This window comes from Erinaceus europaeus, unplaced genomic scaffold (assembly GCF_950295315.1).
Source record: "Erinaceus europaeus unplaced genomic scaffold, mEriEur2.1 scaffold_671, whole genome shotgun sequence".
Taxonomy (NCBI): domain Eukaryota; kingdom Metazoa; phylum Chordata; class Mammalia; order Eulipotyphla; family Erinaceidae; genus Erinaceus; species Erinaceus europaeus.
The window spans coordinates 38,368-64,160 of NW_026648068.1; the positions used below are offsets into that span (position 1 = coordinate 38,368).

Genomic DNA, 25,793 nt, shown 5'->3' on the forward strand with positions numbered 1-25,793 from the left:
ATTTTTCTTCAATTTACTCTAATTTTATGTATAATTAATACATTATATTCACTATGCTTTAACTGTCTGTTCAGGCAGGCCTTTCCTCAATTTGTTGGAAAATTCTTTCACAAACTCTCAAAAATAACTAGGTCCTTTAGATATGTCCCTGTACTCAGTTGACCACACTTAAAGCCTTGGTTAGAAACAAATTTATGTGGTTTTCCTCTTGACAGATATCTTCACATTTTGGAATATTTCTTAATGTTCTTTAATTGTTCTACATGTTAATCACAAAATTGAAAATGTGTGTGTGTGTGTGTGTGTGTGTGTGTGTGTGTGTGTGTGTGTTTGTATGTGATACTAGAAATATACTAGTATTAGTGTGATGGTTCCTAGGCTTGTCATGTAGTGTAAAAGATAAAATACTCTTTTATTAGAGTTTGCTTTAAGAACTGAATCACAAAACAAATACTATCTCCATAAGCACTGTTCTAAATATTTCTTACAACCACAGAACATGGTCCACCACTAAGACATTAGAGTAAAGTCCATTAAAACCTCCTCAAATATACTTACCATTCCTGCTTGCTTTCACTAAGGATCACTTTTCCCCCATTAGCAGTATTCCTGGCTAGTTCATCAAGTCATTTGCATTACATAACATTCCATGACTAAATAAACAATTAAACAGTTTGGCAAAAGTTATGCCAATGTGCCCACATAAAACCTACTATTTAAGGGGTTGGGCAGTAGCACAGTGGGTTAAGTGCACATGGGGTGAAGCACAAGGACCGGCCTAAGGATCCTGGTTCAAGCACCCGGCTCCCCACCTGCAGGGGGGTCGCTTTGCAGGCAGTGAAGCAGGTCTGCAGGTGTCTTTCTCCCCCCACCTCCTCCTCTCTCAATTTCTCTCTGTCCTATCCAACAACAACAACAATAATAATGACAACAAGGGTAACAGCAAGGGCGACAAAATGGGGAGTGGGGGAAGGCCTCCAGGAGCAGTGGATTTGTGGTGCAGGCACCAAGCCCTACTGATAACCCTGGAGGAAAAAAAAAATCTACTATTTAATAGTTACTATCTACTTGGGGTTAAGGAGACAGCACACAGACTTGCATTCAAGAGGTCCCCTGGCCCCATCCCTGACACTACCAATAGCAGAGCTGAGGAGTGCGCTAATCAAAAGAAAAAAAAAATCCGCTCTACCTAAAGGACACTCAAACACACTAGACAATTATATAGTCCATTCAAGGGATACAAAAATGATAATAAAATGGGGAATGTTATGCGTGTACAAACTATTGTATTTACTGTTAAATGTAAAACATTAATTCCCCAATAAAGAAATAAAAAAATGATAATAATTAAGGAAATCATCAGGAATATGCTAATAAGTACAAGTGCATACATTCTGCTGATCATCTGCAGGTTTTTCTTGTTCATAAACAGTAAATCTAGTCAATAAACCTATACTTCATTCGTTCCTTATAAGTTATTTTAAAACATTCAATTTTCCTACTCATCTCATATTTTTCTGTTCATTTGGTCAGTGATTTTCAGACATCATCGCCAGTGGAACTCTTTGTTCCAACTGAACATCATGGAGAATCTCAATGTATAATATAGTTGGGAGCCTGCTCTGAAACAAAAAGTATAGTCCCAGCAGACAAAGCTTGAAAATCACTGCTTTAGATCATTCAAGAAGCTAAATATGGTCAGCTAATTTCTTCATTTCCAATTATTACTAGCAACTTCCCTTGTTTAAGAACATTGGAATATGGCCGTTTTTACTTCAGCTCATTGACAGAATAAAAGCACAGTGTCTTATACACAGATACTTACCTACACAGCTTAGGTAAATATCTGAATTCCTACTTCCTTTTCTTATAACATTCAAAAGTGCAAGTGACGATAGGATATAACCCCACAACTAAGTTGTTAAACTGAATTTTTAAAATACTTGAATGATAGAATTTTTTTCATAAAATTAGCATTTCTTCATAATTGTGATTGCTTCAGCTGGTATCCAGAATCTACACTAAAGACTATAAAGCCTTTTTAAAAAATCATTTTGTAGTCATTCTGAGACTATCATCTACTGTACAGTAATTCTGTTGCTATGTTTTAGATTTTAAAACACTCTGGTTATATGGTATCATGATCTATTTCAAACCTGATTTTTCTTAAAAGGCAAAGAATAAAAGGCATGTCAAATTTGAGCTTTGTCAGGCTAGGATTTGGAAGGTTTTCCCAAAAGTAAAAAATTAAAAAAAAAAAAATGCCTGTCTCTAAAACAAGCTTTTTTGTGTTCTTCAGGCTGTTTCCTTACATTCATCAACTTCCTTCTACACAAATGGAGGGTTTTTTAAAACAGACTTTTCAGTAGGCCAGTGCCAGCCATCACCTGCTTGGTGCTTAGCTCTGAGAAAGAAGGCACCCTTCTTGTTCAATGTGGCTCACGGGCTGGACAGGCAGCACCAGGTGTGAGATCCGACTCCACAGCCCACTCAGTTTGTCTGAGTCCATGTGATCATAGGAAGTGGGAGCATTGGAGTCAGTAAAGCGGGCCCAGAGCAAATCTCTCACTTTCTCTTCTGTTTCCCTGGGGCCAACACTTGCTTCTAATGTTTCCTCCTCAAGAAGGACGGTCAGGACCAGGGCCACATCTTTAAAGGCTGCATTCTCATGGTCACAGTACTTATAAAAGATCAAGGTGGAGCCAGCAGGCAAGGATTCAAAGCGATGCACCACAGCAGCCTTTGTTCCATTCTCGAATCCAGTGCTCAGCTCCAAGTCCACCCAGAGCTTGACAGTGTCACTGTCCTGCCGGGCCCTTGCAGCTGCATCAATCTGAATGGCAGAGACCTTCTGGGAAGAGGTGTAGGCATCTGCCACATGGTGACTCAGGCACTTCAGGGTCTCTCTTGCCTCTCGAGCAGCTGTGAATATAATGGTGGCTGGTTCGGCAGGGTAAGAAGCATTGAGGTGCTTCTGGAGAAACCTGCGTCCCCTCTGCCACAGAAAAGGACTCTGGCCTGGATACTTATCCTTCAGTTGACTAAACTGAACCAAGAAGGCTTCCACAGCAGGTTTTTTGAGCACTTGTTGGGCTGAAGAGGAAAAGTAGCTACTGAAGGGAATAAGAATCACAACCAGGAAGCCAAAGACAAAGCCTGTAAGAAAATGATTAAGACAAAAGGAAAAGTCAGAAATAAAGTAAAAGCCAAAAATAAAGCCTGTGGTAATGTGAAACGAGGCAGAGATACTGGCATATTTCATTATCATGTGCTTCTTTTGCTTAAATCCTTTAAGCCTTCTGCTATTAAAGCCTACCAGAAATACTTTTCTTCTAACTTATTAAATTCAATCCTTTGGATATACAAAATATTTGTTGTAAGGTAAAATATAAGGTTATATACTGGTTGCTATGATTTAGAAATGTACTAATGCTGTGTGTGGTCTGGAAGATGGCGCAGTGGATAAGCACTGAACTCTCAAGCATGATGTCCTGAGTTCAATCCCCAGCAGCACATGTACCAGAGTGATGTCTGGTTCTTTCTCTCTCCTCCTTCCTTTCTCATTAATAAATAAATAAAATCTTTAAAAAGAAAAAGAATGAGAAGAAAGAGAAGGGGAAGGGGAAGAAGAAGAGGAGGAGGAGGAGGAGGAGGAGGAGGAGGAGGAGGAGGAAGAAGAAGAAGAAGAAGAAGAAGAAGAAGAAGAAGAAGAAGACGAAGACGACTAACGCTGTGCTTAAAAAGTGAAAATCAGTGACTTTGTGGTGGCACACCTGGTTGAGCACATACATTACAAAGCACAAGGACCTGGATTCAAGCTCCTAGCCCCCACCTGCAGCAAGGAAGCCTCATAAGTAATGAAGCACTGCTACAGATCTCTCCTTTTTCTCCCTATCTTCCCCTTACCTCTCAATTTCTCTCTATTCCTATCCAAAATAAATAATAATAAGTATTTTTTTTTTAAAGTGAGCAATCAATGGTCCGGGAGGTGGTGCAGTGATAAAACTCTGGACTCTCAAGCATGAAGTCCTGAGTATGCTTCCCAGCAGCACATGTGCCAGAGTGATGTCTGGTTCTTTCTCTCTCCTCCTATCTTTCTCATAAATAAATAAATATCTTTCAAAAAAAAAAAGAATGTTTAAAATAAAAAGTGAACAATCAGGGGCGGGGGTAGATAGCATAATGGTTATGCAAAAAGACTCTCATGCTTGAGGCACCAAAGTCCCAGGTTCAATCCCCCGCACCATCAAAAGCCAGAGCTGAGCAGCGCTCTGGTAAAATAAAAACAAAACAAAACAAAAAAAAGGGGGGGAGTTGGGTGGTAGCGCAGCGGGTTAAGCGCACATGGCACAAAGCAAAAGGAAAGGCACAAGGATCCCGGTTCCAGCCTCCGGCTCCCCACCTGCAGGGAAGTCACTTCACAGGCAGTAAAGCAGGTCTGCAGGTGTCTATCTTTCTCTCCCCCCCTCTGTCTTCCCCCTCCTCTCCCCATTTCTCTCTGTCCTATCTAACAACGATGAAATCAGTAACAACAATAACTACAACAACAATGAAAAACAACAAGGGCAACAAAAGGGAAAATAAATATTAAAAAATTATTTTTTAAAAAAGTGAACAATAAGGATACTCTCCCTCCTTTCAAAGCACTACCCATCCCCCACACCTATGGACATCTAATCTTTGACAAAGGGGCCCAGACTATTAAATGGGGAAAGCAGAGTCTCTTCAACAAATGGTTTGGAAAAAATTGGTTGAAACATGCAGAAGAATGAAACTGAATCACTGTATTTCACCAAACAAAAAAGTAAATTCCAAGTGATCAAGGACTTGGATGTTAGACCAGAAACTATCAGATATTTAGAGGAAAATATTGGCAGAACTCTTTTCCGCATTCATTTCAAAGACATCTTCAATGAAATGAATCCAATTATAAAGAAGACTAAGGCAAGTATAAACCTATGGGACTACATCAAATTAAAAAGCTTCTTCACAGCAAAAGAAACCACTACCCAAACCAAGAGACCCCTCACAGAATGGGAGAAAATCTTTACATGCCATACATCAGACATGAGTTTAATATACAGAGCTTGCCAAAATATATACAGAGCTTGCCAAACTCAACAAGAAAACAAATGACCTCATCCAAACTTGGGGAGAGGACATGGACAGAATATTCACCACCGAAGAGATCCAAAAGGCCAAGAAACACATGAAAAAATGCTCCAAGCCTTTGTCAGAGAAATGCAAATAAAGACAACAATGAGATACTACTTCACTCCTGTAAGAATGTCATACATCAGAAAAGATAGCAGCAACAAATGCTGGCGAGGTTGTGGGGTCAAAGGCACCCTCCTTCACTGCTGGTAGGAATGTCAATTGGTCCAACCTCTGTGGAGAGCAGTCTGGAGGACTCTCAGAAAGCTAGAAATGGACCTACCCTATGACCCTGCAATTCCTCTCCTGGGGATATATCCTAAGGAACCCAACACACCCATCCAAAAAGATTTGTGTACACATATGTCCTTAGCAGCACAATTTGTAATAGCCAAAACCTGGAAGCAACCCAGGTGTCCAACAACAGATGAGTGGCTGAGCAAGTTGTGATATATATATATATATATATACAATGGAGTACTTACTACTCAGCTATTAAAAATGGTGACTTCAACGTTTTCAGCTGATCTTGGATGGAGCTTGAATAAACCATGTTAAGTGAAATAAGTCAGAAACAGAAGGATGAATATGGGATGATCTCACTCTCAGGCAGAAGTTGAAAAACAAGATCAGAAGAGAAAACACAAGTAGAACCTGAACTAGAATTGTCGTATTGCACCAAAGTAAAAGACGGTGGGGTGGGTAGGGGGGGAGAGTACAGGTCCAAAAAGGGTGACAGAGGACCTAGTGGGGGTTGTACTAATGGTGGTTGAATTGTTATGTGGAAAACTGAGAAATGTTATGCATGTACAAACTATTTTATTTACTGTTGAATGTAAAACATCAATCCCCCAATAAAGAAATTTTAAAAAATGAATAAAATAAAAAGAAAAATCCAGTTAAAAAAAAAAGCACTACCTATAACAGGCCATTTCCCCTAGAAGTCAATATGTAAAACATCTTTAGTTAACGCTCTCTAACAGAAAATGCAGTTTTAGCTTCTTATTTAGGAAAAACCCTTCTTCATATAAGAATTTCTTTGTTAATGACAGCAAAATATCGATCAGTACCCCTGAAGTAAGGCTCCCTGAAACAGTTTTTGTCCGTATCAGCCTTTTAAAAACATATTAATACAATGCTCAAAAAAAAAATACAATGCTTAAACTGTGTAAGTCTGCTATTTGTCTAGATATTTTCCTTGAAAATTTCTGCAGTATGATCAGTTTTATTCTTACCAATGCTCAACATATTCTTTCGATTAAGCTTCCTTTTGATATCCTTTCCAATGTCTTTGTTTTCTTCGAATCTTTGTGTTTCTTGTTGATGAATTCTAGTTTCTGTGGGAGGGAAAGGGGGAAGGGTATTAATTTTAGACAATAAATTAATGAATACATGTATCTTTTATTCCTCTTAAATAATCAAAGATTTGGCTGAAAGGATTTCCATACTCTGTAAAATTTTATACAGTGCTAATATTTTCCTTATTTTTTTCTTTTTCTCTTTTGTTGCCCTTGTTGTTTATCATTGTTGTTGTTATTGCTGTCGTTGGTGGATAGGACAGAGAGAAATAAGAGAGAGGAGGGGAAGACAGAGAGGGGGAGAGAAAGACAGACACCTGCAGACTTGCTTCACCACTTGTGAAGCTACTCCCCTGCAGGTGGGGAGTTGGGGCTCAAACCAGGATCCTGATGCCTGTCCATATGCTTTCCGTCATATGCACTTAACCTACTGCGCCACTGCCTGGCTCCCTTCCTTATTATTTCCCTTAAAGCTATTACATTTATTTCACTTGGAAGAATAAAATGAAGGGCTATGAAATTCTTTTTTTTTTTTTTTTTCCTCCAGGGTTATTGCTGGGCTCGGTGCCTGCACCATGAATCCACCGCTCCTGGAGGCCATTTTTCCCACTTTTTGTTGCCCTAGTTGTTGCAGCCTCGTTGTGGTTATTATTACCATTGTTGACATTGCTTTGTTGTTGGACAGGACAGAGAGAAATGGAGAGAGGAGGGGAAGACAGAGAGAGGGGAGAGAAAGATAGACACCTGCAGACCTGCTTCACCGCCCGCGAAGCGACTCCCCTGCAGGTGGGGAGCCTGGGGCTTGAACCGGGATCCTTACACTGGTCCCTGCGCTTTGCGCCATGTGCGCTTAAGCCACTGCGCCACCGCCCGACTCCCACTATGAAATTCTTGTAGTATCTTGCTGCTACAGTATTCAGAATCCCCACGAACTCTTTCATGAAAGACAAAGCAACAAATATCCTAACAGTGCAGACAGATTTAAAATATGATTCAACAGCATGTGCAAAATTAAATAAGAAACTAAAGAAAATATTAGCTGTACACAAGATTCAACAAGGTCTTATTTCACTATTTATGTCTCTCTTGGCTCCTCAAGACACCAAAGTACACCAATAACAGAAGCACCAAGCTAAGATTACTGCATAGTTGCAGAACAGCTTACATAGCAAGCTCAAAGCACTCTGTGAAAGAGGTACACTAAACAAGGAATACAAGTCTAAAAAATGTATGCACTATATAAACATATATGTATGAGGTGAGAGACCAGTCATAAAATGTGTAGATGTTGAGAGTGGCAGAGAGATTAGAGCACTCTGAACTCCAGAGAGCAGATAGATGTGTGCTTGACCTCAGCCAAGCACCTCTAATACTGAAAGCTAAGCACAACCTTACAGACTTACTGTAAAAAAGAAAAAAAAAAAAAAAACTCAAAGATCATACTAACACAGAAAAAGAAATCATCTTCACCTCCGAGATAATTCATGTAGATATAACATACCCCAAAATGTGGCCCAGGAGGTGGCACAGTAGATAAAGCATTGAACTCAAGCATGAGATCCTGAGTTCAACCTCCAGCAGCACATATACCAAAGTGGTATCTGGTTCTTTCTCCCTTTCTTCCTATCTTTCTTATGAATAAATAAAATCTTAAAAATAAATAAATAGGGAGTTGGGCAGTAGCTCAGCAGGTTAAGTGCACATGGCATGAAGTGCAAGGACTGGTATAAGGATCCCGGTTCCAGCTCCCCACTCCCCACCTGTAGGGAGTTGCTTCACAGGTGGTGAAGCAGGTTTGCAGGTATCTTTCTCTCCCTCTCTGTCTTCCCCTCCTCTCTCCACTCTGTCCCATTTAACAGTGATGACATTAATAATAACTATAACAATATAAAAAAACAAGGGCAACAAAAAGGGAAAATAAATAAAATATAAATATAAATAAATAAATAGGGGGCCAGCTGGTGGCGCATCTGGTTGAGCACACATGTTGCAAAGTGCAAGAACCCGGGTTCAAGCCCCCGGCCCCCACCTGCAGAGGGGAAAGCTTCATAAGTGTTGAAGCAGGGCTGCAGGTATCTCTCTGTCTCTCTCCCTATCTCCCCCTTCCTCTCAATTTCAGGCTGTCTCTATCCAATAAATAAATAAAGATTAAAAAATTAAAATAAATAAATAAATAACATGCCCCAAAAGTAGGGTTTTTTTTTTTTTTTTGGTTTTTTGTTTTGTTTTGTTTTGTTTTGGCACCAAGGCTTTGCACCTGCAAGGTTCCACCACTCACAGGGGCTCTTCCTTTTTTTTTTTCTCTCTCTCTCTCTTTTAATTTCAGATAGAGACAGAGAGGGGAAGAGAAAAGAGGAGAGATATCACAGCTGTCATGCATAGCATGGGGCTAGAACTCAGGTCCTCACGTATAGCTAAGTACTCTACTGAGTAAGCTATTGTCTGGCCCCACTAAAATAAATTTATATTATTGTGGGGTAGATAGTGGGGGTAGATAGTATGATGGTTATGCAAAGAGACTCTCCCAATAAAGAAATTTTAAAAAATGTTGTAAATCAATATGAAACATCGAATCAGTCTGTTAAAACTGGAAGCTTTCCTGGAGACTGCTGGGAGCAGTTGGCACAGAAGAAAAAAAAAAAAGAAAGTAACCTTCCTCCATGGTTGTTCAACAATGTGTTTGGCTTTGTATGTTAACTCTCTTTTCAGACACCAGTTTCGGTATGCCAGCACGATGCCGACCAGACTTCCCTGGACAGACGACCCCACCAATGTGTCCTGGAGCTCCACTTCCCCAGATACCCACCCTACTAGGGAAAGAGAGAGACAGGCTGGGAGTATGGGAGGCTGGGAGTATTGTGGGGGTAGATAGTATGATGGTTATGCAAAGAGACTCTTAAGCCTGAGACTCTGAAGTCCTATGTTCAATCCCCTGTACCACCATAAGCCAGAGCTGAACAGTGCTCTGGTAAAAAAAAAAGTTTATAAAATATATTATCTTAGAATTTTAGGACTGATAGAACATTCAGGCCTTTGGCCAGGGTCACATAAAGATTAGAAGCAGGTTTCTTCTCATCTTTGTGAATGGCTTATTCTAAGGTGCTTCCAATATGGTAATTGCAACATAATTGCATATATGCTCTTTACTCGTTTACAACTTTCAGAATAAACTGGAAAACTTAAGAGATATCTATGATCATAGGTTAGAATAATTGCATATATGCTCTTTACTCGTTTACAACTTTCAGAATAAACTGGAAAACTTAAGAGAGATCTATGATCATAGGTTAGAATATAAATTTTACCAACCTTGAAATTGAAAAAAAATTAAAGGTATTACTGATCCAGAAAATTTTTAAATGTGGAAACTGGGGGATGTTATGCATGTACAAACTATTGTATTTACTGTTGAATGTAAAGCATTAATTCCCCAATAAAGAAATAATAATAATAATAATAAATTTTAAATGTTAGTGAACAATCCAGGAGGTGTCATACATAGCATGTAGAGAACTGGGCTTACTTGCTCAAGGTATGAATTTGACCCCTGGTATCACCTATGCCAGAGGAATACTCTAGTTCTCTCCCTTCCTGTCTTGTGTGAATGAAAAAATAAAATAAAATAAAATCTCCCCCTACCATACAAAAAAAAAAAAAAAAAGCTGATGATGACACATGGATAAGGCACTGAACTCTCAAGCATGAGGTCTGAGTTCAATTCCCAGAAGCACACATACCAGAGTGGTATCCAATTCTCTCCTTTTCTCTCCTACTATTTCTCTCATCAATTTTTTAAAAATATTTATTTATTTATTTATTTTCCCTTTTGTTGCCCTTGTTGTTTAACATTGTTGTGGTTATTGATGTCATTGTTGTTGGATAGGACAGAGAGAAATGGAGAGAGGAGGGGAAGACAGAGAGGGGAGAGAAAGACAGACACCTGCAGACCTGCTTCACCGCCTGTGAAGCAACTTCCCTGCAGGTGGGGAGCCAAGGGCTCAAACCAGGATCCTTACACTGGTGGTCATTCTCTCTCATTAAAATAATAAAATACAAAACACACACAAAAAAAAATTGATGAGTGGGAGTCAGGTTAAGCGCACGTGGCACAAAGCACAAGGACCAGCGTAAGGATCCCGGTTTGACTCATCATCATCAACAGTACTTTGTTAAAAACAGTTATTTCTGAAGAATGGGTTTAAAAATGAACTTTTTTTTTTTTTTTACCTTTTGTATTTTATTTATTTAACTCAGCATAATGCTATCCATGTTGCAGCCTGTGTCAGAATCCATACTCTCTGGCCCTATGCCTGCTGTAGGGTTATGTATTCATTGGTAGGCCAAGACTTTTATGCCCACTGTCAATAAACCCAGATTTCTGTTGGGTGTGTTGTAAACAAAGGAGCCATTTCTTTAGGCTTCCTGCTCTGATCACACCCCACAAACTGCATTTTCAAAAACACTAACTCCTTCTTAGAGAAGCTACCAGCAAAATTCTGATGACAGGTTAACGGTCTCTCTCATTCAAATAAATAATGAAAAGGTATTTCCTCCAAATTAAAAATGCAATTGCTATGTAGGAAGCAACATAGTGAGATGAGCTAGTCTAGGAGCTGAGTAGGGCAGCTTGAGTTCTAATCTCAGCTTCGTCATACTCCGTAGTAGGACCACAGGTAGAGAAGTTGGCCCTGATCAGTAGTGATTTCAGTAACAAAGTGTAACAGGGTAAAACAGACGTCCTAAAGATACTCTCACCTGGCACCAATCGTCGCCTCCTCAATGTTTCTGAGCTCTCCAGTCTTGCACTCGGATGGCCAGAACTCGGGGCCTCCTGGAGCTCCTGGGCAAGGGGATTCTGCTCAGAGGGCTCCCCACTGGATTCATCATACATGTCCTCAGGAAGGGCTGCAGAGCTGACCCCCAAGTGTGTGTCTGTTCTTTCCACCTTATCACTTGGAGGATGATTTGGTTCTTCCAGATCCAAGAGGTCACTACTCAGCCTTCCTGAAGGGGGGTGATGCCCTTGTTCTTCATCCTGAAGATTCTGGTTGTCCTCAAGTTCTGGTTGACCCTTTGGACAGCTGCCGTAATTTGCTTCCTCTGGATTTTCTTCTTGGTCATCTTTGTCTGTACTTCTTGGACCTACTGTCTCTACTTTTAAGCCAGAGCTAGAATCAGGGCCCTGTGCTTCTTTCGAAGTATTTGCTATGACTGCAATCTCCAGTGCTTGTGAATTTACTAATGACACATTTTCCAAATCCTTTTGAGAGTCTATTGAGATAAAAATTTACAATTTCAATTTTTTAAATGTCCCTATATATTTACCAAGGTCCCTGATTAATAAGTAAAACACAGATTTGGTTTACCAGTTACTATCTTAAATGCAATTTCTCTTAGTTCCTACTAAAAGCATTTAGAATAAATATTCTGGGAGTCGGGCGTAGCGCAGCGGGTTAAGCATATGTGGTGCAAAGCCAAGGACTGGCATAAGAATCCCAGTGTGAGCCTCCAGCTCCCCATCTGCAGGGGATTCACTTCACAGGTGGTGAAACAGGTCTGCAGGTCTATCTTTCTCTCCCCCTCTGTCTTCCCCCCTCTATTTCTCTCTGTCCTATCTAATGACGACATCAATTACAACAATAATAATTACAACAGCAAAAAACAAGGGCAACAAAAAGGAATAAATATTTAAAAATAAATATAAATAAATATTCTATTATGCTTATAAATCTAATATATATAATGTAAAATTTATTCTGAGTGACAGAATCAACTTTTGGATGTGCTATATACATACTCTTCCCTAATGAAATAATGGATTTAGGCAAGGATTATCAATGGTATCTAAAACCACCATGTAGCATCTGCAAGATAGCTTTACTCTATAGTGTGCTTGCTTTGTCATGTGCACAAACCCAGCTCCAGGCCAGTCACCACCATACTGAAGGAAGCTTCAGTGCTAACATACATGTCTTTCTCTCTCTATCTCAGTCTCTATATGGGAAAGAAAAAAAAAAAAGAGTGGCCTAGAGCACTGAAATCCCAGTGATGACAAGAAAGAAGGAAAAAAAAATAGCTAAAGCTACTGGCAAAAAGTTGAAGAATTTTATAATTGATAAGCCAGACTGGCAAATTTATCAACATAACATTTATCAGCATAACATCAGAGATGTTTATCAGCATAACATCAGAGATGGAAAACCAGACATCATTAACCTTCCAAAGTCAACAGACTAGGAAGTTGACAATATTACCTATGAAGTATTCCGACCAAACAGCTGAGCCTGAGCTGACAAAGCTTCTAGAGGTATCAGTTTCTTTTTTTATATATTTATTTATTCCTTTTTGTTGCCCTTGTTTTTTTACTGTTGTAGTTATTATTGATGTTATCATTGTTGGATAGGACAGAGAGAAATGGAGGGAGGAGGGGAAGACAGAGAGGGGGAGAGAAAGACAGACACCTGCAGACCTGCTTCACCGCCTATGAAGCGACTCCCCTGCAGGTGGGGAGCTGGAGGCTCCAACCAGAATCATTACGCCGGTCCTTGCGCTTTGCGCTACGTATGCTTAACCCGCTGCGCTACAGCCCGACTCCGAGAGCTATCAGTTTCTAAGAAATACAATATATTTTTAAAAATCCTTAATAAGACATTTAAATATGCTTCTTCTCTTCTGAAAAGTCTAGTTCATATGTTGCCTATTTTATATCACCTAAGTATAAATAGCACATGAAGAATTTAAATTTTCTTTTTTTATAATTGAAGAATTCCTTCTAAATACACAGCAAATCTTAAAGATTTCAAAATTGACTTACTCATTTTTTAAAGTGTAACTCTAAAAATGTATATATCATCATTTTAAAGCTATGTTACATGTTTCAAACCTAAGTTCCTAATATTGAGAACTCTAAAAAACATTAATTTTCCATATAAGCATATAGAACTCAGTGAATATGAGAGAATAAGAATATTCATAGCCAATTAAATTAGCTCCTTTTTTACTTCCAAACTTCAAGTTTTCATCATCAGAAACTATCCCTCTTACCGTAGCTCTACTTTATACAGCACAAACTTCAGTGCTGCACAGACTACCTTACCCTCTGCAGGATCTCTAAGTCCTCTGTCGTTCATGGCTGTGCTCTTGTCGCTCATGTCTGTGCTCTAGTTTGTCACACTTGGGAAGATTTTTTTGTTAGTGTCTGGTGTTCCTTGTGGAGATGTCTTGCTTTCTCCTTGTTCCAAGTCCCAACAGGCTCATGCCTCCCGTGGACCCAGGAAATAAGGCATAAATACAGTGACTAAAATAAAATGAAAAATATTAAATGACTTTTTATCCACACAAGAGAGAAATGCCAATTTCATCTTTATATGTTAAATCTATTTTAGTAATTCCTCTTTGGATCTTTTTATTTTTAAGTATTTTATTTATTTTATTTTTGAGAGAGAAAGACATAAGCTCTGGCTTATGGTGATTCGGGAGATTGAACCTGGGACTTCGGAGCCTCAGGCATAAGAGTCTCTTTGCATAACCATTATGCTATCTACCTCTGCCCCTCTCTTTGGATCTTTTCTAGTAAAGAAAAGTTTTCTGGCTTTCATGAAGATCATCATCCAAATCCCAGACTACAAAAAGAAAAACACATCCGGGAGTCGGGCGGTAGTGCAGCCAGTTAAGCGCATGTGGTGCCAAGCACAAGGACCAGCATAAGGATACTGGTTCGAGCCCCTAGCTCCCCATCTGTAGGGGAGTCGCTTCATAGGTGGTCTGCAGGTGTCTATCTTTCTCCCCCCTTCACTGTCTTCCCCTCCTGTCTTGATTTCTCTCTGTCCTATCTAACAATGATAACATCAATAACAACAACAATAACTACAACAATAACAACCAGGGCAACAAAAAGGAAAATAAATAGAAAAAATAGAAAAAAAAAAAAGAATAACATATCAAATTATTAATCCGGCACAGATGCCATAGTCACCTAATATGTTCTACCCACTGTAGTTGAGAGAATGGGAAAAAATCAGATGACCAAAATGTGAGGCATGGAAGTAGGAAAGCAAAAGTATACCAGACTTGCATTCAAAAGTCCCAGGTTCAGTTCCTAGCACTACCATATGCAAGCACTGAAAAAGGGCTCTTGTCTCTCTCAATCTCTCTCTCTCTCATGAAAATACATAAGTTAATCTTCCCAAATAAAAAATAACTCGGGAGTCGGGCGGTGGCGCAGTGGGTTAAGCGCACATGGCGCAAAGCGCAGGGACCGGTGTAAGGATCCCGGTTCGAGCCCCCGGCTCCCCACCTGCAGGGGAGTCGCTTCACGGGCGGTGAAGCAGGTCTGCAGGTGTCTATCTTTCTCTCCCCCTCTCTCTCTGTCTTCCCCTCCTCTCTCCATTTCTCTCTGTCCTATCCAACAACAAAGCAACATCAACAATGGTAATAATAACCGCAACGAGGCTGCAACAACTAGGGCAACAAAAAGGGGGAAAAATGGCCTCCAGGAGCGGTGGATTCATGGTGCAGGCACCGAGCCCAGCAATAACCCTGGAGGGAAAAAAAATAAAATAAAATAAAAATAACTCAAAATTTAAATGCATTAAAAGTTATCAGAGCTCTAGTTTATGGGGTCTGAACCTGGGATCTTAGAACCTCTGGCATGACAGAATTTTACATAATTATGCTGTCTCCCTAGCCTCCCATTTAAATCTTATAATTTTGTAAAACACTTAAAACACTAATAAAAATAACATGTTCACTTGAAAAAAAAAAGTTTTAAGAATCTTAGAACAGTCTTTGAAATTAAAATTAAAAGCAATGGGTGGGGGGTAGATAGCATAATGGTTATGCAGAGACTCTCATGCCTGAGGTTCCAGAAGTCCCAGGTTCAATCCCCCACACCACCATAAACCAGAACTGAGCAGTGCTCTGGTTAAAAAGTAAATTAATTAATAATAAATAATAATAATAAAATTAAAAGCAATTTTAAGAGTTAAAACTGAAGGTACTACTGAGATTAACTGCTACAGAAATACTTTGTCTTCAGTTTCTGTCCCATATATACTTCCCAGAGTCTGTCCATCAAGAGCTATCACTAAAGCTTTTCAGTAAAAACTAACAAAGCACAAAGAGGAAGAAATAAAGAATTGGTGTTTTCTTGCCCCTCTGTTCTCCTAAGTATTTTTCCTTAACCTAAAATAACTATCTTCCCACAGGGATTTTCTTTTATTTATTTATGAGAAAGATAGAAGAGAGAGAACCAGACATCACCCTGGTACATATGCTGCCGGGGATTGAATTTAAGACCTCGTGCTTGAAAGTCTAATGCCATCTTTCACCGTGTAACCTCCTGAACCACTTTTCTTTTGTTGTTAATTTATTTGTTATATTACATTGTAAGAATAGGCTAAATTTTTTTTTTTCTGGCACTGTGACCTTGTATAACTTCACCACTCCTGGGTTGATGTTTTCTTTTTTATTAGAGAGAGAAAGAGATCCACCATAGATAGCACTGGAGCGTCCCAAAGAGCTCTGTCATTATGAAGTGACAGGCTTCAAACTCAGGCTTTACACATGGCAAGGTAAGCACTTTACCAATTGATTGCTCTTCTGGCTTCATGGTTAATTGTTGCTTCTAGCTATAGGGTCCTTATCTGTGTGTTCAGTGGTGGTAGCCTCTAAGACCTCACAAATGCATGATCCTACTTTCCTGGATAGCTTTTTCCTTCTTATTTTAGATGGAGAGAGATGAGAGGAACCACAACACTGCTCCATTTGTGGAGCTTCTCTGTTATTATCCATGGTGCTGACATGTGATGCTGGGGCTCAAACCCAGGGCATACACATGCTGGGAGACACACTACTAATTGAGCTAACTCTCAGCATCTCAGTTCACTTCCTTTTATGATTATTAAGATGTGTTTTTTTTTTTTCATTTTAAACAATTCTGTGAACACCATGGACTCGTGAGCAAAAGTTTCTTAATGCATATTTTGTGATTCTCTGTTCAATAAAGTATTTGCCTATTTTTGCACCAGTGACCTACTGTATTTATTGCTATAAGTTGATAACAATTCTTTTTTAAATTTTATTTATTTATTCCCTTTTTTGTTGCCCTTTGTTGTTGTTGTTGTTGTTGTTGTAGTTATTGATGTTGTCGTTGTTGGATATGACAGAGAGAAATGGAGAGAGTAGGGAAAGACGGGGGAAAGATAGACACCTGCAGACCTACTTCACCGCCTGTGAAGCTACACCCCTGCAGGTGGGGAGCCGGGGGCTCAAACCAGAATCCTTACACTGGTCCTTGCACTTTACGCCACCTGCACATAACCCCCAAGTCTGCAGGTGTGTCTTTTTCTCTCCTCCCTCTCTGTCATCCCCTCCTCTTTCCATCTCTCTCTCTGTCCTATCCAACAATGACAACATCAACAACAACAATAATAACTACAACAATGAAAAACAAGGGCAACAAAAGGGAAAATAATATTTAAAAAGTTGCAAACAAAGAGATTACAATTCAAATACTAAATTTAAGTTTAAAAAGTAAGATACAATAATTAAAAAGTAACTGAATAGTGGTCTGGGAGATGGCACAGTGGATAAGGCATCAGACTCAAGTATGAGGTCCTGAGTTCAATCCCTGGTAGCACATGTACCAGAATGATGTCTGGTTCTTTCTCTCCTATCTTTCTCATTAATAAATAAAAATAAATAAATAAATAAATAAATAAATAAATAAAATCAGGTGGGGATAGACAGCATAATGGTTATGCAAAAAGACTCTCATGCCTAAAGCTCCAAAGTCCCAGATTCAATCCTCTGCACCACCATAAGTCAGACCTGCTTCACCACTTGTGAAGTGACTCCCTGCAGGTGGGGAGCTGGGGGCTCAAACTGGGACCCTTACGCTTCTCATTATGTGCACTTAACCCAGTATGCCAACGCCCAGGCCCCAGGATTTACTTTTTCATTTAAATAAAATTTTAGCTCCTTACCAGCAGTTATCCCCACTTTTCTGTGACCTTGAAATTTAGAGCAAAACTAGTCCCATTTTGCTTTAACTATCTGTATGAGGGCTTGAAACCGTTTAAGGCTGCAGGGCTTTAATTTTCCATTCATGGAAAACCCATCAGATGGTAGGTAGTTGTGAGATATCTCCTTAATGTTGACTTCCTGGGGTTTCTCTGAAGGGTGACCTAAATTTGTCTGCTTTCTCTCTGGCTGTCCTACGTCTGAGATATACAATCTCTGTTCCACCACATTGCACCAAAGATAAATGCTTTCAGAATCTGGTAGGTCTTACTGTATGCTATATTGAATGAACTTAGCACTGGAGCACATGATCAGATTTAGCAGCCTCCAACACATAAAATTAAAGCTTTACTGCTAGTGAGGGAGATAGCATAATGGTTGTATAAAAAGACTCTCATGCCTGAGGCACCAAGGTCCCAGGTTCAATCCCACACATCAGCATAAACCAGAGCTGAGCAGTGTTCTGGTTAAAAAATAAATAAATAAATAAAGTGGGGCCAGGTGGTGACACACCTGGCTGAACGCAGATGTTACCATGTGCGAAGATCAGGGTTCAATCCCTGGTCGCCACCTACAGGGGAAAATTCCATGAGTGGTGAGGGAGGGCTGCCGGTGTTTCTCTGTCTCTCTCCCTCTCTGCCACCCCTTTTCTCTCAATTTCTGGCTGTCTCCAATAAAGATAATTTAAAAAGTTACTTCAAGGATAACTCTACAAACTGCTGCACAATAATAGTTCACATATGAACCTGGTACTAAATAGTGCAACTTTAAAAGTTATTTTTATTGCACTGTGTATAGTTTAAAGACACACACACACAAACACACACCCCTCTCTACTGGGCAGTGGTGCACCTGATAGAGCATGTTACAAGCCACAAAGACCTATTCAAACCCCCCAGTCTGTATCGCACCAAAGTAAAAGACTCTGGGGTGGGGGTAGGTGGGTGGGGAGAATACAGGTCCAAGAAGGATGACAGAGGACCTAGTGGGGATTGTACTGTTATATGGGAAACTGGGGAATGTTATGCATGTACAAACTATTGTATTTACTGTTGAACGTAAAACATTAACTCCCCAATAAAGAAATTAAAAAAAAAAAAAACCAGTCCTCACCTGTAGGCAGGAAGCTTCACAAGTAGTGAAGCATGCTGCAGGAGTCTCTCTCTCTCTCTCTCCCACTCTCCTGAATTTCTCTGCCTCTATCCAAATAAATAGATAGATAAACAAATACGCACAATTAAATACACGGGGTTTAAGAGATAGTTCACCCAGTGGGGCAGTGTCTTCCCATACATGTGGCCCAGGATCCAACCCTGCCACCACATGGGAGTATCCTGGTAGCACTGGAGGAAGCTCGGGTACTATGGTGTCTCATATGCTCTCTATGGGAGTGAAAAAGTTGACCCATTTACCAAGAGTAATGAAATCATGCATGTGAAAGACCCATCTCAGCAAAAAATATATATATATATAAACACACACACACACACACACACACACACACACACACACACACACGAGAAAAAAGATAAGCAGCAGTTTCTATTTAGCGTTTGCTTCTGCAGAAAAGATAGGTATCAGATGACAAGAGTAGATTTCAACTCTACAGTTAAAGTAAATATCTGTGGGGTGGGAGCTGCAGTCTAAGAGATGGCACAATGGATAAAGCACTGGACTTCCAAGCATGAAGTTCTGAGCTGGGAGATAACGTAAAAGTTATGCCTAGGGAGTTGGGTGGGGGCACAGCAGGTTAAGCGCACGTGGCACAAAGTGCAAGGATCAACGTAAGGATCCCAGTTCGAGCCCCTGGCTCCCCACCTGCAAAGGAGTCGCTTCACAAGTGGTGAAGCAGGTCTGCAGTGGTCTCTCTTTCTCTCCCCCTCGGTCTTCCCCTCCTCTCCATTTCTCTGTCCTATCCAACAACAACAACTACGACAGTAAAACAAGGGCAACAAAAGGGAATGAATAAATATATATATTTTTTAAAGTTATGCCTAAAGACTTTCAGGCCTGAGGCACCAAGAGTCCCTGGTTCAACTTCCCAGAACCACCATAAGCCAGAGTTGAGCGGTGCTCTGGTGAAAAATTAAACAATGTGAGTATCAACCTGATGCTCCACTCAGCCCCACAAAAATAAACAAATAAATAGTTCACAAGCATAGTCCTGATAATAAATAGTTCACAAGCATAGCCCCACATCTCACATACCAGAGTAATGCTCTGGTTATCTCCTTCTTGCACATAAATAATTTATTTTAAAAAGTACTGGGTGGGGGCGTAGAGGCTGGGTAGTGGCACACCTGGTTGAGCACACACATTACAGTGCGTGAGGACACAAGTTTGAACCCCTGGTCCCCACCTGCAAGGGGAAAGCTTCATGCATGAAGTAGTGCTGCAGTTGTCAGTCTCTTTCCCTGCCACCCCCTTCCTCTCAATTTCTGGCCTTGTCTATCCAATAAATTAATTAAAGAAGCACTAAGGGGTGGGGGTGGGGAGGCAGAAGAATTGAGAGGTTGGCAAGCTAGTGTCGTAGGATGGAGGATAGTGACTTGGATGAGGTGTGACGTGTCAGCTTGTGTGACAATTCTGTAAGTCAACATTTCCTCAATTAAAATGATCTTAACATAAAGTGAACTAATGGTAGCCACAGAGGCGGGAAAGTATGTAGAGCATAGGACTTGCATGTATGAGGTCCTTTTTGATTCCCAGCACCTTACTGGTTTTCTTTCTCATTAAATAAATAACATCTTTTTAAAAAGGTAAATAGGTGTTCATGTAATTTAGTTATAGAAAGTGTTACTTACTGTGCTTTTATATATATATATACTTAGAACAGTTAATAATGCTTTAAAAGATTTTTTAAAAACTACTTATTCTGGAAGTAGAGATTAATACAGCTCCCACCATCTGAAATAATGGACAGTACTCCAGATCTTTGTTGTTGTGAAAATTAAGAATAGACAAACTTTAAAATTCTTTTTTTTTTTGCCCCCAGGGTTATTGCTGGGGCTTGGTGCCTGCACTATGAATCCCTTCATAATTCTGATCACATTTTGATTTTTGCAATCTTATGAACCATCATTCATGTTTTCTCCAATTTTAAGATTATCTTAGCCTTATTTTTATATATTTATTCCTTAAGTTGTTCGTCTGAATTATAAGAACACAAATTGTGATCTCATGTGAATAAACAATTTTATAGCAGTATCAAAAAAAATCTGTATTTATTTTCCCTTTTGTTGCCCTTGTTGTTTAACATTGTTGTGGTTATTGATGTTGTTGTTATTGGATAGAACAGAGAGAAATGGAGAGAGGAGGGGAAGACAGAGAGGGGGAGAGAAAGACAGACACCTGCAGACCTGCTTCACCACTTATGAAGTGACCCCCCTGCAGGTGGGGAGCCGGGGGCTCCAAGAGGGATCCTTACTCTAGTCCTTGTGCTCTGCGCCATATGCGCTTTAACCTGCTGCGCTACTGCCCGACCCCTAAAATTCCTTTTTTTTTTTTTGTTATCTTTATTTTTTATTTACTGTATAGAGACAGCCAGAAATCGAGGGGAAGAGGGTACTAGAGAAGGAGAGACTGAGAGACACCTGCAACACTACTTCACCTCCTGCAAAGCATTCCCCCTGCAGATGGGGACCAAGGGCTCAGACCTGGGTCCTTGTGCACTTTAACGTGTGTGCTCAACCAGGTGCGCCACCACCCGGCCCCTTAAAACTCCTTTTTTATGTCATCCTAGGAAGGGGACTATTATAGAATACTCTGTAATATTTTTAATCCATATGATATCATCCTAGAAAGACCTAAGTTTAAAAAGGTACAAAGCTAAGTTCACTCCTTTCTTCAATCTAGTGAACTCTACCAAAGGAAGTTATTTCTGAGAGTTAACCATTTACTAGGCCTGTGATCACATAATCATATCTGAAGGTAAAGTATCTGTCTTATATTAAAGCAAAATTAAAATTAGCATTTTAAATATCTTCCCCTTCTTCATATAACTTATATAATGTCACCAAACAGAGCTGTTTATGAAGAGTGCTACAATACTTCTGATTCTTTCTTGCCTTTTTTTTTTTTTCTTTTTTGCCCCCATGGCTTCATGACTGTATAATTCCAAGGCTTCCAGTAGAATTCTTTTTCTTTCAATGTCAGACAAAAATAGACGGAGGGAGAGAAAGTCAGGAAGAAAAGCACTGTTCCACTGCTCATGAAGCTTCCACTGTGTATGATGTTCCCAAGTGGTGCAGGGGCTCAAACCCAGGTCTTTGAGCATAGTAAAGTGTGTACTCTATCTCCTATCCCCTAATAAGAAAAATGTGACTGCCTTGTATGACCTGAACTATCAAGTGCCTTTGAAATCTTGTGTCACTGGCAAAGTGCAGCAATATTATCCTGCAGTAGTTTTAAGTTCTCAGCTCCCATCCTTTTACGGCAGGCAACAAAATACCACAGATATGCTACTTACTGGGTTTATCAAACTGTGATACACAGATAACTGCATAATCATCATGAGAAATGCTATTTGTCAAACTGCAGATTCCTGGACCCCCACGGCAACATAGTCAAAGTTTCTGCAGATCAAACAATTTTCATCTTTGATGAGTTCATTCTGGCATTGTTTAGATATTAATCTGAGAATCAATAGCACAAATCCATTTAATTTGTCCTTAAAGGAGAAGTTATTCCAAACAAAAACAAAACACCTTTTTCTCTGTTTTGCTGACATTTACAATTGCATATGTGTAGAGTGCTTCTTAGCAAGTTTCTGAAAACATTCAGGGAATAACATGAGTCATATCACCATGCTCAAAAGCCACGCCTCAAAGTAAATGTTCACTTTTTAGGAAGAGCTTTAAGAGGAAGATATGAAATTTAATGAGAAACTAACTAGTCTTACTCAGTTCAGCAGTCCATACAGTTTATTCAGCATTATAACAGGAGAGAACTTCCACAATAGACAAAGGGCAGATCTCTAGGATACATTCTTTATACAGACTGAGAAAAAACTTTAGGTTTCACAGCATTTGACAGGCATGATTTATTGTATATGAACAGCCATTCATTCCACTTCTACCCAAAAGAGTCCTGATTTTATCAGGGGAGGAAGCGTGCTCTATTCAGGCAATGACATCCTCCTCTCTTTGCTAGGCTTCCCAAGCTCCCCTGTGAATCAGCACCTTCTCATGATATGTAAGAAGAAATCCTTTGAGGGCCTTTTGAGAATAATGTTCTCCCCAAAGAAAAGGCAGAGACTTGAAAGGAGAAAAATCATTTACTCCCTCTGATTAGAACTGAAATACCTGGAGCAGAAACAAGCCACATGGTACTTAGGTAACTGAGAACAACAACAACAACAACAAAAATCAATGTGATAAGGACCCCTATAAGGAAGTATAGAAAGAAGCTAGGATCTTGCGGACATAGCTGATTTGTTACATAAGCAATGGTTTATTTAGCATCTTAAGTGGATGTTTTAAACTGTTCAGTGTTCTCTCTTTTCAACAGCTTTTTCTGAGTTTCTTGACCTAAGTTCTAGACCCATGATTCTTATGAATCAGAGAAGGGTAGATTGTAGCAATGTCCAGAGCATAGCCAATGCCACCCCAACCTTGTTCATAAAACACAGAGTCAAGCTTGGTAATTCCTTCATCATCTAAATGATAGGACAGATACTTTCCACTTCTGGGGTCAAAGCATTCTAAATTCAGTCACTACAGACAGGATAGTATTAGCTTATATTGAGCCAAGACAGCGGCATTTCTACAGCACTTCTGTAGGTACTGCCTGATAGAAGGTAATTCTCTGACAGTGACCAATTACTGAAGATGGGCCAGATACAGTCAATGATGAATAAGTGGTTCTGTATGAATAAATTACATAAATCAGTATCTCTGACTAATATCCAACTGGTAGAATATGTAACAATGTAATTTTTCATTAAAATATCTGTCTTGGCTAGAATAATCTAGAATCCAACTATAGTGAGACTGCTTTCCCATAAAAAGCAGTCACTAGATATGCCATTATGGAGCCCACAATATGGGCCCTTGCTCCAGGACTATCATGTCATATGTCAGTAATTAGGTCGTGGATCTTTTAGAGGGCAATGCTAATTCCAAAATATAGAGGCAGTAGATTAGCCTGGCTTCAGGTAAACAGCCTGGCTGGGATACTGATTAAACTTATGCTGAACAAAACATGCATAGACCACAGAATCAGATCCAACTAGTGAAGCAGTTCCCCAAAGCAGTGATAGTCTGGATCAAATTTACCAAGGAGTTACATTCCATATTGCTTTAACTACTAGTGCAAAAGCCTCTAACATCTCCATGATTTTGATTGTTTAAGAAGTTACTTGTTTTGGTCAAGTCTTCTGTTTAAGGTATTGTCTGTCCTGGCCAAGATTAACTGTAATGCTGGGTTAAAACCAGCTACTCTAGAATCATGTATCCTTTTTCTAACCAGTGGAGGACCCAGAAGAAATGGATGGCAAGCCTTCTCAAAGGTCCACCTGGAGAAATTTTGGGGAGCCCATTCAAATGGAAAAGACGAAGGAAGAACAAGGCTTCTATTTGCAGGATTATCAGGGTAACACTCAGGGCAATAATCAGCTCTGTTAATCCGGTCTAAGAACACTTGGTAACATTCATTTTCAACAAGTTCAGTTTGGTACAGCCAATGGCCCAGTTCTAAACTTGGGAACCACTGTTGTCCACAGTCGGGACAATGTGTATTATCTGAGAACATCTGGGCCTCCAGAGATGAAACAGAAAGCAATGTTAACAGTAAGAGGCAACAGAGATAGAGAGAGACACGCAAATAACCAGTCCTAGTGCAGATTTGGCTTAGCAATTTCTCAGTCCAATCAACATTACTTGGAGAGAGTTAAATCTGATTTGCACCTCCATGCACTTCTTCAAGATTTCGTTGTCTATTTTCCACTCAATTGCAACTCAGTCTCCAACTCATGAACCGATCCAGTCTACAGTGTTAGCAGTCACTTACTAGAAGCACAGGTCTCAGAATAGCTCCTTCACAGCCTAGCTTCTGGAGAAAAGAAAAGAAGAAAAGGACTCTAATATAGTTAACTTTTTCTTATGAGTTATCAGCTGGAGGTGTCATGCAGAGGCACTTGGCTTACTCTGCTTTGCTGATGAATTATTATGTCTGCTCGGTGAGACAGAGGAGCTGACAGGTCCAATGTGTCTTTTGTGGACGCTGGCACTCTTGCCGTTGTAATACACGTACCCAAGTCTTAATGCCTTGGCACTTTACAGTGATGTGTAGGGGCTCGGGAAAACCTGGCAGAATGCTCTTGAGTGTGAATCAAATGAAGTCTTTCTTGGGAGGACCTTAATCTGGACCCAGTCACAGAGAAGTAGCTGGTGCTGAGTTGGCTGGTGGGTCTGGGAATGCTTCACATACCTGTAAATGATAAGATTTCAGATGACTCACATGAGTTTTGCAGTAGCTCACATTATTAGAATTTAGCATTTAGAAACCATTTCAACTACTTATGGTAGATAAGAATTTCTTCACTAGTTTCCCCATGGCAACTTCATATGGGCTCAAACCTGTTTTTCTGTTGGGAATTATTCTGGGTTATGTTTATTTCAAACAGAAGTTTCAAATAGCATGCACTAGAAAGGATTCTGGTGCATTTCTTGATGAACTATCTTAATTTTTTTTTTTTTAGTATTTATTATTGGAGAAAAACAGAAAGAAATTGAAAGGGGAAGGGGAGATAGAGATGGAGAGATAGAGAGACACCTGCAGCCCTGCTTCACCACTTGTGAAGCTTTCCCCCTGCAGGTGGGAACCAGGGGCTTGAACCCAGGTTCTTGTGCACTGTAATGTGTGCGCTTAACCAGGTGCGCCACCGCCTGGCCCCTATCTTAATTTTTTAGGACTTTTCTTATTACTTTTGTACTTTAGGAATAGTAAGGCCTGCATAATCATGTTTAATCTGACAAAACCTGGAGACTTCTTATATAGCTGTTCTTTGTAATGGGGTGCTATATGTCTCATTTACATAATATGTAGGCTAAAGTTAACAATGGTGATAGCCTTCCAGAATAGGCTTCGATCAATCTATGAAAAATCTTAAAAAACTATTATATTGTTAGCTAGCCATAGGAAGTTGGGTGAAAATTTTTTGAAGGCTGAATAAGGGCCAGGTCTCAATCCTCACATCTATCTTACCTTGGGGGGGAGCATGGGGGATGTGAACCCAGGTCCTTGCACATGGTAATTTGTGTGCTCAACCAGGTGCACCACTGCCTGGCCCCTGAGTCCTGAGTTTAATCCCCAGCACTG

General features: G+C 39.9%; 2 protein-coding genes and 1 non-coding gene across 5 annotated transcripts; all 3 read right to left on the reverse strand.

The window, feature by feature from the left end:
* Positions 1–97: 97 nt before the first annotated feature.
* On the reverse strand, positions 98–24,862 carry LOC103116010 (torsin-1A-interacting protein 2-like). 2 transcript variants are annotated; one of them, XM_016189469.2, is made up of 5 exons: positions 24,726–24,862; positions 13,549–13,749; positions 11,208–11,723; positions 6,390–6,491; positions 98–3,156 (listed from the first exon to the last, which is right to left on the reverse strand). In XM_016189469.2, the coding sequence occupies exons 2-5, from the start codon at positions 13,601–13,603 to the stop codon at positions 2,399–2,401; spliced, it is 1,431 nt and encodes a 476-aa protein (XP_016044955.2). In that variant the 5' UTR covers positions 13,604–13,749; positions 24,726–24,862; the 3' UTR covers positions 98–2,398. The 2 variants fall into 2 exon arrangements, with proteins under 2 accessions (XP_016044955.2, XP_060040686.1); XM_060184703.1 differs by having other exon boundaries at positions 24,619–24,750.
* LOC132536607 (small nucleolar RNA SNORA11) lies at positions 10,764–10,892 on the reverse strand. Its single transcript, XR_009548114.1, has one exon. It is a non-coding gene; the product is annotated as a small nucleolar RNA SNORA11 (small nucleolar RNA).
* Positions 22,375–24,860, reverse strand: LOC103115997 (torsin-1A-interacting protein 2). 2 transcript variants are annotated; one of them, XM_060184704.1, is made up of 2 exons: positions 24,726–24,860; positions 22,375–24,524 (listed from the first exon to the last, which is right to left on the reverse strand). In XM_060184704.1, exon 2 carries the CDS (start codon positions 24,222–24,224, stop codon positions 23,829–23,831), a length of 396 nt encoding a protein of 131 aa, XP_060040687.1. In that variant the 5' UTR covers positions 24,225–24,524; positions 24,726–24,860; the 3' UTR covers positions 22,375–23,828. The 2 variants fall into 2 exon arrangements, with proteins under 2 accessions (XP_060040687.1, XP_016044957.1); XM_016189471.2 differs by having other exon boundaries at positions 24,619–24,755.
* Positions 24,863–25,793: the final 931 nt, after the last annotated feature.

Excerpts from the sequence above, each read along its gene's own strand:
- LOC103116010 (XM_016189469.2), bottom strand. The coding sequence starts at position 13,603 with ATGAGCGACAAGAGCACAGCCATGAACGACAGAGGACTTAGAGATCCT. Across the intron at positions 11,724-13,548 it reads ACTTAGAGATCCTGCAGAGG|ACTCTCAAAAGGATTTGGAA; the intron begins GTAAGGTAGTCT and ends TTATCTCAATAG. Across the intron at positions 6,492-11,207 it reads GAGGCGACGATTGGTGCCAG|AAACTAGAATTCATCAACAA; the intron begins GTGAGAGTATCT and ends TCCCTCCCACAG.
- LOC103115997 (XM_060184704.1), bottom strand. The coding sequence starts at position 24,224 with ATGTTCTCAGATAATACACATTGTCCCGACTGTGGACAACAGTGGTTC.